The sequence below is a fragment of the Chaetodon auriga genome, chromosome 22 (assembly GCF_051107435.1).
Source record: "Chaetodon auriga isolate fChaAug3 chromosome 22, fChaAug3.hap1, whole genome shotgun sequence".
NCBI lineage: Eukaryota > Metazoa > Chordata > Actinopteri > Chaetodontiformes > Chaetodontidae > Chaetodon > Chaetodon auriga.
Window position 1 is genome coordinate 15,794,027 of NC_135095.1, and position 12,623 is coordinate 15,806,649.

Below are 12,623 nucleotides of genomic sequence, written 5' to 3' on the forward strand. Positions count from 1 at the left end.
TAATGCATTTTGTTTGATTACATACAATTTGCAGGTCAGATTTTAGTAATTGCTGTTGTTATTTTGGGTTAAAATTGCTGGGGAAAAGGCCGAGTTCTTAACATATTACCTTGCTTTACTTTCTGTAGTCATTTACAGTATTTGTTTATGCATATTCTTGATATTTCCAGTTCAAATAGCCTGGATATTGTTGGAACAAAACATTTACTGTTAGCAGCTTCCAGAAATAATTGGCTTTAAGCTTAAAAGCTTCCATCAGTCAAGCAGTAATCCAGATGCATTTCCTCTGTTTGAGAACAGGGTGTGTGTCATCTTCAGCTCACAGTGTGGAGGTGAAGTGAGAGTGTGTCTACGGCGCGTCAGAGAAAGCGTGTGTTTGAGTGGGGTCGAGTGCACGCCTTCCTGTTGCCGTGCTGAAATAAGCCACCTGTCATGGTGGGAGTGGGGCAGGGCTGTTTCAGAGCCCGGGCCGTTCCAGTGACTTCTCCTTATAAGGAAGGTGGGCAGAAGCTGCACATTTTCCTCAAGGCCAAGACTCCGCTGTGCTCTGAATGAGTTCATACTTCTGTGTGGCCAACAGAGGCGTTCTCCACACTGAGACAAAGTGCCAGAGGAGCTCACTGTGTTATTTCCCAAACTGTGTCGCCTGTTGAGCCCTTTCACCACAGTGACTTAAAGTAGATTTAAGGATGGTTTTTACGTTTAATCTTGGGTAACATTTTCCAGGAATAGCCGCCTTCACATACATCTTCATTACTGGAAATCCTCCTCTACCATCTTCTTTTCGACATAGCAGCTTCACTTTCATGCTCTCTAGTATATCTACAGCAATCTTTTGTAACCTTAAGGTGCCATATATGACACGATGACCGTTACCAGACATTCATGAAAGAGATGTCAACTGGAAACGGATCTTCTCAGTTCTCACATCCACAACACTCAGTGCCAGAGCTTGGCATTATCGTTCATACTGGCAGATGATTAACCCTCATCTGTGTGTGTTTGTGTCTTTGTGTATGTCAGGTCATACCTGACGCCAGTGCGAGACGAGGAGTCGGAGTCCCAGAGGAAAGCTCGCTCCAGACAGGCTCGACAGTCAAGGAGGTCCACCCAGGTTAGTCAACCTGTGTCGCCTTTCATCTGTCGCCACTTTAATCTCTCCGTTCCACATTAAACGTCACCATTTCTGCATCAGCGAGCAAAGCGACGGTGGAGTCTCCCATCAAAATAAAACGTTAACAAACGGTGACACGTAGCTGCCTCTGGTTTGCCTTACGGTTTTATAGCCATAGACGGTTTAAATAAACGAGACATCACTTCTGTGTCCACAGGCAGCGCTTCACGACCAGGCCTGTGCAAAGAGCTGCTCATTTTACAGCTGCGTCCTTTCAAAACTGGCTGAACCGCACGGTGCTGCAATTCATGACACCGAAAATTAAACATCGTAAAGCACCAATTAGGCTGTTGACTTGTTACTGCAGAGCTCGAGCGAATGCAAATCAGAAGATTCTGGTTATAAAATGTAAAAAAAACAAATTACCCAAGAAAGGAATTGAAATTCGCTCTCTTCTTTTAGGGTGTGACTCTGACTGACCTGCAAGAGGCTGAGAAAACAATCGGCAGGAGTCGTCCCACAAAGACCCGGGAGGAGGAGAAGGAGGAGAAAGAGAAGCAGGACAAGGAGAAGCAGGAGGAGAAGAAGGAGATGGAGACTAAGGAAGACGATTACCGATCAAAGTACCGTACCTTTGAAGAGGTAAGTTTCAGCTCTGAGCTTTGGCAACAACTTTCCCGTTTAACTACACCCCCCCGCTAACGTGTCCTCTGCCCCTCCACCACCAGCGCTACCGGCCTTCGTCTTCCTCCTCCACCTCCATCATTTCGACAGCCAGCACTGCCTCCGTCCCGTCCTACTCTAGCACCACTTTGTCATCCAGTTCCAGCTCCCTCAACAGGCCTAACAGTCTGACGGGCATCACCTCCTCCTATAGCCGTTCCTCCAGAGATACGGAAAAAGGTCGGTAACTTGTGCCAGTGCCATCCGAAACATGTGCCCCTGTCCCCTGTTCTTCTCAAGAACGATTTGAGTGTTTGTTTACATTTTGGATCAGTCCACAGGTAAACAGGTTGATTGGTAACAGGTGATAGCATCATTATTGGGTGCGAAAGGGGCATCCTGGAAAGGCTCAGTCATTCACAAGCGAGGATGGAGCGAGGTTCGCCACTTTGTGAACACATGACTTTATAAAGGAGATTACTGCATGGACTCAGGGGCACTTCAGAAAACTGTTGACAGTAAACTCAGTCGGTTTACAAATGACTGCAGTCTGTTTTTATTGAAGTTTTACGCAGCGTGCCGACTCCTTTGGATTCAGGCTTGTACAGTTAGCTCAGCATGTGGATGCTTGACTGTCTGAATTCCACCTGATGCTGGTGTCTGTCTCCACAGGTCCACATTCACATGGGCAAACTGCCACACGCTGATTAGGGGCATTGAGACAGAAAGGAATTGGGTTGCCTTTTAAATTAAGTAGCTCCTTTCTTAACCGGTAAATCCATGAAGCATCCCTGGGAAAATAGAAGGCAGCTTTAGTCTGTTCAGCTGAAGGAAGGAAACACTGACTGCTTTGTTCTCCCACGACCAAAGCCTTTTTTTCCCTTTTCCTATGAACTCGAGCCAAGTCCAGTTGTTGTCCTGATTGTGCCTCGCTAAGCAGTCAAATCATGGCCTTGTTTAACCCAAACTTTTCCATTTTTTACTTTGAATTCTTGTTCAGATTTCTGTATGGAAATTTGCACATTGTTATAGTGAGAATAACAAGGGTCAAAGGGTCAGAGGTCAAACTGGGATCATTCAGAGATGTACAGAAGGAACAGATGTTCTAATCATGTTGGTCTTTGTTCTCGATGGACAGAAATGGACAGAAAGGAGGAAGAGAAGGAAGGAGAGGACAAGTCTCAGCCCCGCTCCATACGGGATCGCAGGCGGCCCCGCGAGAAGAGACGCTCCACTGGGGTCTCCTTCTGGACCCAGGATGTAAGAGACTGTCAGAGATCGCTCAGTATTCACAGCGCTCTGCGTGAGGGGCCGGACTTCACAGACGCTCCTCTGTGATCATTTGGACAGAGTCGTGTGTAACCATCCGACCTTTTTTTTTAATTCCAGGGTGACGAAAACGACCCTGACCAGCAGTCTGACTCAGAGGAGGGCAGCACCAAGGGAGAGCTCCAGGTACCCCCCACACACACACACACACACACACACACACACACACACACTGCACACACACACTTTGCAGCAGATAAAACAGACTTTTAAGCAGGAGCCCTCCAGCCAAAATCAAGCCAGTCCTATTGCCTTCCTCGTGCGGCGCCCTCCGTTTGATTCTTCCCTTTCCGCTCTTCTTCTCTGTTCTGGTCCTTCCTCATGTCTCATCTCATGAAGTCAAGCAAGTCCAGCAGTCTTTGATATTCACTCCTCTGCCCCGTGCAGCTCTGATTTCCTCCCCTCCCACTTATCTTTCCTCTTCACCCTCTGCAGCCTTTGAATTTTTATTGCCCCCCACCTCCTTCTACTCTCCGTTTCCATCTTCTGGTGATTGTCTGGTTGCTGGGGTGACCTCGCAAACCAAAAAGTGGTCCCAGCCGTAGATCGGTGGGTTTTTTGAAAAGGGAAGGAAGCCTGGGTCTCCGGGGTCAGAGCACACATTAACAATGAGTTTTTCCAATTTGAAAGTTGGATATGAGTTAACACTTTTCAACCCTCGTTGTGCTCATTTGGGCTTATGAAGTCACTTTTAATGAGAATTTCAAGCAGCAATAAGCAAAATGAACATAAGGAATTATTAACCAGTCCCTTAGATACAGATATCTAATTAAATACATTCATACTGTCCATGGAAGACACAGCACAGGGCAGAAAGGGCAGCGTTGTGGAACTTTTGCCGGCTGGATGAACTTCCTGTTGGAGTGGGAGTGTCTGTTGCAGAGCAGACAGTAGTCGTTAACTTGAGTACAATCAGCAGAGAGATGAGAAAGCAGCAGAGCGCTGAATAGGAAACAAGCAATTATCTCTGCATGGAGATGGAAAACTGACAAGAAACGCTTTTGAGTGTCTTCCTTTCCTGTGCGGCACTCTGAATTAAAAGCAGCAAAAAGTAAAAACAGTGTTTGAGGAATGCAGGTTTGCTGGAGAATAGGCCTTCTCGCCACCCGTGCAGCGAATGGTGCCGAGCTCGCCGTTTATCTCATCACTTGAACTGTATGTTGATCATTTCCCTGGACGGCTGCAGGACTTCTCGACTCAGATTGTGGCATTGTTGTGTCACCGCCCTCTGTCCGCCTCAGGAAGCCGACCGCAATTTTAAAATAGCTGGAAGCCCGACCCTCAAACCTGACCTCGCTATCTGATGTCTGGCCCCGCTCACAGGGCCGCCGCCGTGGCACTGCAGGCCCGGGAGATGCAGCACGCCTCGAGGCGCTGGCTGGCACGACGGCTGTGTAGGAATACGAGTGTGTGTGTTTGTAATGCAGTGTGTGTAGGAGGCCGATTGCAAAGGAGTGAAGGTCAGGCGCTGATACGAACGGGAAGGCTGTAGAATATGAAGGTGGAGGTTCAGTGAAAAATGAGCAACATGTCTTCAGTTTGTTTCTTATTCCTTTACTTTAACTCTCACTCTCTGTTTTTCTTTCTTCCAGAGTGACAGATTGTCCAGGTACGTGTCACCACCTTCGTATTCCGCTCTTTATTTATTATCCTTTTATATCTGTGTTGCTGAACAAGTTGATTTTATCTGGCTGTGACAGGAACGAGATCACGTCCTGCTTAGATCGTAATGACACTCTCTCCAGCCGTGGCTACGGTGAGAGTCGGAGGACATACTCAAGCCGACTGGACAGAGACGACACCACTGACTATAAAAAGGTAAGTCCTGTGCTGTTTTAACTGGTTCTGCTTTTAATGCAGCTTTTCTTATTATATATGCTTGTAATGAGTACCTCATCCCACGATGTAGAAGTAAATATAGCCATACTTCAGGTCATGGGTTAAAGCTTTGCTTCAGCTCGTTTGGCAGCAGACTTTGATTTCCAGGATCGACAAATGATGCACTGTCACTGTTGAACACAGAAAACTGATTTTTAACTTACTGATATATGAAGGAGTCTCCTTTAAAGACCATGATAGAAAGAGAAAGTTCCCACCTATACCAAAGTTTGTTTTCTGTTTCTATATTTATAATTCCTCGGTGGTCTGATTGTTCTCTTTGTTTCCTTCAGCTCTACGAGCAAATCTTAGCTGAGAACGAGAAGTTGAAGGCCCAGTTACGCGACACAGACCTGGAGCTGGCAGACTTGAAGCTACAACTAGAGAAGGCCACACAGGTACAGCCAGCTCGCACTGCCTCGGCCGAGCGGGATCGATCAGATCGCCGGGATCCACGTCGAGTCTTCTCACTCTGATTTTTCTCTTTGCAGAGGCAGGAACGTTATGCCGACCGATCACAGCTTGAGATGGAGAAAAGGGTAATGACAGAGCCAGTTCATAACGCAGCTTTGTTACAAATCTTCATGAACTTTACTGATACGATGTATAACTTCTGTCTCTCTCAAGTTTATCTCAGCCTAAATATAGAACCCAGCAGTCCTTCTGTCACTTATTTTGATCAGTCCGACCTGCTTTAAACATGCTGGTAACACCACCACTGGGTTTATGTCTGAAGGTAACAAGCAGGCCCCAATATCATCTGGGTGGTGGTATGATCTTACCCTGAGTTTTTGTATCAGTCTACTCTCTGCTGCTGGCTGCCGTGTCACACATAGCCGGGGTCAAAAAGGACTTCCTCCCCTCCTCGCCACCCAGAACACCGCCACCTTCTCTCTCACCTGTTTTTTTTTTTTTTTTTTTTTTGTGGTCACCTCTTCTCATGACTGCTTATTTGTGTTATTTCTGTGTGAAAGTGTGTTTAATCTCCATTTATGCAGGAAGTGGAACAGTTGCAGGCTGCTGAAAGAGCCTGTGCATGTGTGTGCGTGTGTGTGTGCGCGTGTGTGTGTGTGTGTGTTTTCATGGTTTTTCCTCACTCGTTCAGTAGTCATGCTGGCGTCTTCAGCTGCAGCTGTGTAGCCATGAAACCATAACCCCTGGATTTGTAAAATTCATCCACTATTTAAGCTACAAGACCATCCTCCATGTGTCCATCTGCCACATATCTACACAACCTTTAATAATCCAGAAATGTCCTTTTTTTGCTCAAAAAAAGACATTCTGACCCCTCCATCAATCATTGACTTACAATCCAACCTCTGAACATCTCCATCCCCATTTCTCGACTCTGAATTTCGTTTCCATCACTGAATATCTGAGTCTGAACTGGCTGTTGCTTGCAGACGCCTCACAAGACATGCGTGTGTTCAAGTGTGTGTGCTATCGCTACACCCTCACCATCTTCCACACCTCATTTGATGCAGTGTGTAGATTCTGCACTAAAGCGTGTTTTCTGCTCGGCGTCTCTGTGAAATGTGCGAGTTAACCCGCTTTCCTCCGCCCCGCAGGAAAGAAGAGCTCTAGAAAGGAAGATTTCTGAGATGGAGGAGGAACTTAAGGTACCGCCACACACAGTCACACACGTAGACGGAGCATTTCATTCTCTGTTCTGGACTGAGGGCTTTAGAAGATGATGTGCATTAATGGAGTCAGAATGGCAGCTAGCGTGTAGGAGGTACTTGTGAGTTCCAGCATGGCGCTAACAGCTGTCGCCTCAGTCTACGAGCGTCCCTTCATATATAAATCAGTCATCTCAAATGTCATGATGCTGAAGAGATAATATGGGTTTGTTACAGCTCAGATCTTATTTTATATTAAGGCACACATATTCACCGTTAACCAGCTTCTCATCAGCAGCAGATTGGCTCTTTGTTAGTCGTTACAAAGCACTTATTCAGGCCTTAATCTATAGGTTAGGTTTAGGATGTTAAGATCATTACTCGTGTACGCAACTTTCTTAGTATCAATAAGCACTAATAAGGAGGTCATTGAGGGAAACTCTTATTTAATGGCCTTGTAGTTGTAGAATATAGTAATGCAGTAAAAAGGCTTAAGTGCTTCGTATTGATGTGTGGAGAGCCAGTATGCTACTGATGCATGCTAATAAGCAACTAGCTAATGGTCAACATGTGGACCTTAAGATAAAGTGTTACCAGTTAATCTAAACCACTTTGTTTGCTTCTCAGCATTTCATATCTTCAGTGGATTGTTATTACTTTGAGTAGGAATGAAGGGCTAAGCTTCAATGGTGTAGTAGTAAAGTATGAAAATGTAGTTTTCCTCGAAATACCTGTCATGTCTGTTTCTAAGGAGGCATCAGTACACAATGAAAATGATATGTTTCCTGTCAGGAATGTATTGATGATATGTTAAAGTATTGATGGTCACACAAATATCAGAAAACAAACTCTGCCGCAGACTGTCTAACGCTGTCGATGTGTCCTTGAATGCACCGCAGCCTCCGCTCTTGCAGTGGTAATTTCCAGAAATAAAGCGTTTTGTACTCCGTTGCTCACCTCCGTCCACGCGTTGGACTCCTCGTATACTTGCGAAACGTGTCGCCGCGCGTCTCCTATTCCCTTCAGGGCGCGTCTCAGGTCAGCCGTTGTAATCTAACTGGACGTAACGTTTAAGCTCTTGGATTGAGACGCCGCTCTGCCCGAACGTCGAGGAGGAGCGAGCGAGTGTTGTTCCCGTGGCTGTGATAACCGAGTGTGTTTATTTCCAGGTCGCAGACAGCTGGCTGATCTTATCCGTGTCACTTTTCCATTCTGTCTACAAGCATCACGCCGAGGCGGGAAGCTCTTAATCATTCCTTCGGTTTCCTAAATCTGTCCCCATTTTCTAACAGTCTTCCTTTTCTGTTTCCCTCCCTCCTCCTCCTCCTCCTCCTCCTCTCGGCCCCTCTTCTCTGTTCATTTATATTGTCCTGTCTTTCATGAATCCTCTTCTTGAAACCCACTCCTCCTCCTCCTCCTCTTCACTCCCTCCTTCCATCCTCTCTGCTCCCCCCTCTCTCTCTGTTCTCCTGTGTTGTGGTTGTTGTTTCCCCTCCCCTCCCTCCCCCTCCCCCCTGCAGAACCTCCCCCAGGTAAAGCAGGTTCAGGCCCTGCGGCAGGTTAAAGAGCGGCTGCAGGCTGAGAACCGGGCCCTGTCCCGCGTGCTGGCCAAGCTCTCGCAGTCCGCCTGCAGCCAGCTGCCCACCGTCGACCTCTAGGCCACGTCCGTCTGTCCACCACCATCTCCTCTTCCTCCTCTTCTTCTCCTTCTTCTTCCTCCTCACTTCCCCTCCCCCACCCTTCCCAACCCCATTCTTCTCATGCTCCATTCGTGCTCTGCCCGCAGCCATAGACAGGCAGGTGCCCTCCGCCCAACCACCACTGGTTTTGTGACTCCCCTTTCCGCCCCTCTCTGACTCCCCAGAGCTTTTGGTTTTCAGATTGGGGAGGGTGTCTTTTTTTAGTTTTGACAACAGGACACTCTCCTTTTACAGGACTCAGCTGGCAGGTGATTTCCCTCCTATCAGCTCACAAAAAAAACACCCTAAATATGTCAGATTAACAAATGGGTGGAGGTGAAGCTCAGGTAGGTGTGTGTTAAGGCTGGGAGGCGTCTAAATTGACTTCATTCTGAACAAACGCACCACGTCCTGTAAAGGAAAGTGTCCTCTCTGTAGTCCGTAGTGGTGAAGCTCCCGTCAGAGGGAGCTCAGTTGTTCCGTTTGGCTTGTTCTGGCTTCTTTGCATGAAGTGGCTTCCTTTTTTTTTTCTTTTGCATCAACTTTTTTAGTCCAAATCTCCAAAATTTTTCTCTTTTACTCCCCAAATCTTAATCTGACTGATGACATCAACCAGTGTTAAAGTCGGCTGCATGCACCAGCAGCTCTGTGTGGACACAGCTTTAGCATCGTGCCTCAAAGTAACCGACTGCATCACAGAACAGATGTTGAGATTTTATTTTGAAGGGGACTGAAATTTCTTTTTGGAGTCTCGGTGTTGTGCATCAGCAGAGAAACTTTGAAAACTGTAGCTTCTGTACATGTTTTTAAAGACGAGTCAACGTCATCTGTAGCATCTATAGACACACGGCAAATGTTAAACTTATGGTACCAGAATCTATGACCTCCCTCTGCAGTATGTTGTCTGCCTGTGAGGCGTTCAGGAGCATCACTGTGGACACTCAGAACCCAGCAGGTGTTAGAAATGTGCACAAATGAGCAGAACATACCACCAACAATCGTGTTGGCGGTGCGTTCAGGTGCATCCCCGCCGGATTCTGTTCGTCTGTACCATGAGGCCTCACAGAGGTGCAGAACAGCTGCTAGCTCACCGTTAGCATCCTGAGCAACCTCAACAACCTGTAGCTTCAAGTGCTGCTGCAGCTTGACAGTATTTTCAGCCTTATTTGTAGAAAAATAAAAATTCAGACGAGCGTCTCCTGACTCCTGCTGGGCTCTGTGTGACACCACACAGTGATGAGTTCAAGTTTCACATGTCATAGATCAAACAGACGACAAACAGAGCCACTTTTTTTACCCTCCGCTGTGTATTTTTCTGGCTGCTGGCGAGCAGCCGGTCAGATTCTGCATGGCTTTTCCTCTCAGGATCTTTTGGCCTGTGGCGTGCCCGCTTTCACCTCTCTCCCCTCCCCCCCGACTCGGAAAGCAAAGGATGTGAATTTGACGAGAGAGAACAAAACCCCAGAGATGCTGTGTGACTCCCAGACTGCTTACACAGGCTGCAATTAACGATTTGTCAAACCGGCCTGACTGCTTGAATGCCGCGGCGGACCCGTCGAGACTTGTCTAAGCCTTCTCTCTCTGTCTCTTCCTCCCTTCCCCGTTTCCTTTTTGTTCCCTTTCAGATGCTCCCAGACTTGAAAGCAGACAACCAGAGACTAAAGGACGAGAACGGAGCGCTCATTCGAGTCATTAGCAAGCTTTCCAAGTAGAACAGACCCCCGCCCGCCGCCCGCCCGCCCCGTCTTCTGCACCCCCTAGTCCCCCATGGCAGTGACTAATGGAATTGCACATTTAGATATTAATTGCAACAGACATCAGAGACAAGACTCCTTCTTTCTTTTTCTCCTCCCAGCTCCTTTTTTTTTTTTTTTTTTTTTAAAATCTCCCTTTCGCTCCTCACCGCCACCGCAAACAGCATCCATCCATCCACCCAGCCCCTGCGCCACCTCGATCCCGATAGAACCACCGAGTTTACAGAGCAACAGGAAAAAGGGTTGATCAGCATGTCGAAGGGCGGGGAAGCCTGAAACTATTTAACCAGTAAGCCTTAGATGTACATACAGAGAAACAGAAACACTCGCATCGATCTCTTCTCTCTTCTCTCTCTCGGCTGTCACTGAAGAACAGATATTATCCAACACCTGATTTTATTTGTGCCACCATGTTTTTGTTTCCTCCCCCTGCGTTAGCGTTGTGTGCTGTGCAGTTCCCCCCCCCCCCGTCTCGCCCCTCAAAGTGCCACCTCTGCCCCCTCGGCTCCTCCTGCCCCCCCTCCCCGCCCCCCCAAACACACACACACACACAGATCATCAATGCACACACACCTTTTTTTTTTTTTTTTTTGTACCTCTGTGTGTCTTCCTCCAAGAGGGAAAAATGTTGAATTCTCGCTTTAGCGAAACGAGGCGGACCTGGTGGAATTTAAGCTTTCACTGTATGTGCAATATGCATTTCTTTTCTTTTTCTTTTTTTTTTTTTTAATGCTTTAATGATGAGTCCATCACAAGTAGGATTTTTTTCACTCTTCCACCGCTTCCATCGCTCACCTTCCTCCTCTTTTTTTTTTTTTTTTTTTTTTTTTAAGTTTGTAGTGTAGTCGGTTTATACTCTGTATTTCTCACTTTGTTTTAGCAGGTACTGAGTGATGCTGTATATACCTGTATGTATTTGTTTGAGACCAGCACATGGCATGCGTTTATGGTTCCCGTCTGTTACTATTAAAGGTATACAAATTCCAGAGGACAAAAAGGTGTGTTTTAATTATTTTCTTTTATAGTCTAAAGACATTGGATACAGTACAGTAGAGCCTCTCTCTAACACGGGACGGCCGGCAGTGTTCAGTGCTTTTTTTCTTTTTTTTTTTTCTTTTTTTTTTTTTCCAGTTTAAAATAAGTGTTCACATAATTGTGAGATAAAAACGAAATAATCGCTTCACTACATTTCACTTTCATTGTATTCAGTATCTTGGAAGAGTGCTGTTAATTTTGTTTCCAGTTTTTTAAAGCTGTAGTATTATAGCCAAGGTGTTGTCACTAAAAAGCAAAAAAATTAAAATTAAAAAAAAAAATCAAATAAAAGAGTATCTTAGGTATCGCTAACCCAGTCCTTTTTACAATGTCTACATGCACTGTCAATGCCATGTGAGGAGTCTTGATGTCAGGTTAAAGCAAATCGCCACCATCAAATATTTCATGCATCTGAAAACATTTTATGCATTTCAGTGGCCTTTTAAGGATATTTTAGTAAAAGAAGTAAAAAAAAAAAAAGTCACTGCAGATGGACTGATGACCATCTACTCTGGTTTAGACTTTGTTTTTTGTTTTTTTCTTTTGTTTTTTTTTCGTCATCTTGTAAAATAGGTGTGTGGCTTAATACATGCAAGCTGTGCTGTGACTACCAACCACTGAAGAGTTCATTAAAAATAAACTTGTACATTGTAAAGTTCCCACGTCTGATTATTTGCATTATTTTTTTTAATTGTTTTCGTGGTTCTAGAAACATTTGAAGGTGGATCTGCCTGCACTGCTCTCATTCCTGCACCTCCTTGAAGAGTTAATCTCGTTATCTTATTGTTTTGGATTGATCTCTGGCTGCTCTGAGGCGCATTTCGCTTCTTTCTTAGATGAAATCGTTCACACATTTATAGCCAAAAGTGTTTTATAATCGCGTTTCTGTTTAGATTTGATTTTGCAACATATTTCATAATATCTGTCTAATATTTTTTTTCATTAACCCAATGTCATTGCTGCCTTTCTTGACCAGAACACTTAAAAAAAAGAGGTTTTAAATCTCAGCGAAGCTTTTTTTGTTGAATAAATGTTAAATAAAGATTATAAAATAAACCTCGGAGGCTTCTAACTCCATCCCAACACGATGAGGGTGAATAAAATATTGTTTGCTCTTAAAATAGTGTTGAATAATTGACCTAAAAACAGTGTTCTGTTGGTCTGGATGATAAAACCTCATTGAATCGTTTTAGAGGAGCTACTTGCATGACCAGACAAGACGAGAGATGAAAGACTTTCTTTTTCTAATGTTGGTGAACTCACTCTTCTCAGGTTGTTAGAAGCTTGTAAGCAGTCGTGTATATCTGTGAAAATGGCATTCAAAGGCATTCATCTGGTTCTTTCACTGTTGCTGCACTCCATCATGCCAGTAGATGGAGCACAGCTTTGCAGACTCAGGTGCATTTAGCATCATTTTCCTCCAGTGGAGCGAGAATGCAGTTCTGATCAGGGCAGTTCAGCCTGTTTGTTGATCTGATCCTCACATTTAAAAGCAGATATGGTGCTCAGCTCACGTCCACATGAGTTAGACACGCAGGGGTCAGAGTCACGA

At 45.5% G+C, this 12,623-nt stretch overlaps 1 protein-coding gene across 3 annotated transcripts in view; it reads left to right on the forward strand.

The window, feature by feature from the left end:
- Positions 1-11,729, forward strand: part of ppp1r12a (protein phosphatase 1, regulatory subunit 12A) — a 48,483-nt gene extending 36,754 nt beyond the window's left edge. For all 3 annotated transcript variants that reach the window (XM_076721946.1, XM_076721945.1, XM_076721947.1), the window contains 11 exons: positions 1,024-1,114; positions 1,577-1,756; positions 1,843-2,017; positions 2,916-3,037; positions 3,167-3,232; positions 4,699-4,715; positions 4,807-4,924; positions 5,278-5,382; positions 5,476-5,523; positions 6,553-6,603; positions 9,908-11,729. In XM_076721946.1, coding sequence (XP_076578061.1) covers positions 1,024-1,114; positions 1,577-1,756; positions 1,843-2,017; positions 2,916-3,037; positions 3,167-3,232; positions 4,699-4,715; positions 4,807-4,924; positions 5,278-5,382; positions 5,476-5,523; positions 6,553-6,603; positions 9,908-9,994 — 1,060 coding nt within the window. In that variant the 3' untranslated portion in view covers positions 9,995-11,729. The remainder of the gene's footprint in view (positions 1-1,023; positions 1,115-1,576; positions 1,757-1,842; positions 2,018-2,915; positions 3,038-3,166; positions 3,233-4,698; positions 4,716-4,806; positions 4,925-5,277; positions 5,383-5,475; positions 5,524-6,552; positions 6,604-9,907) is intronic.
- Positions 11,730-12,623: the final 894 nt, after the last annotated feature.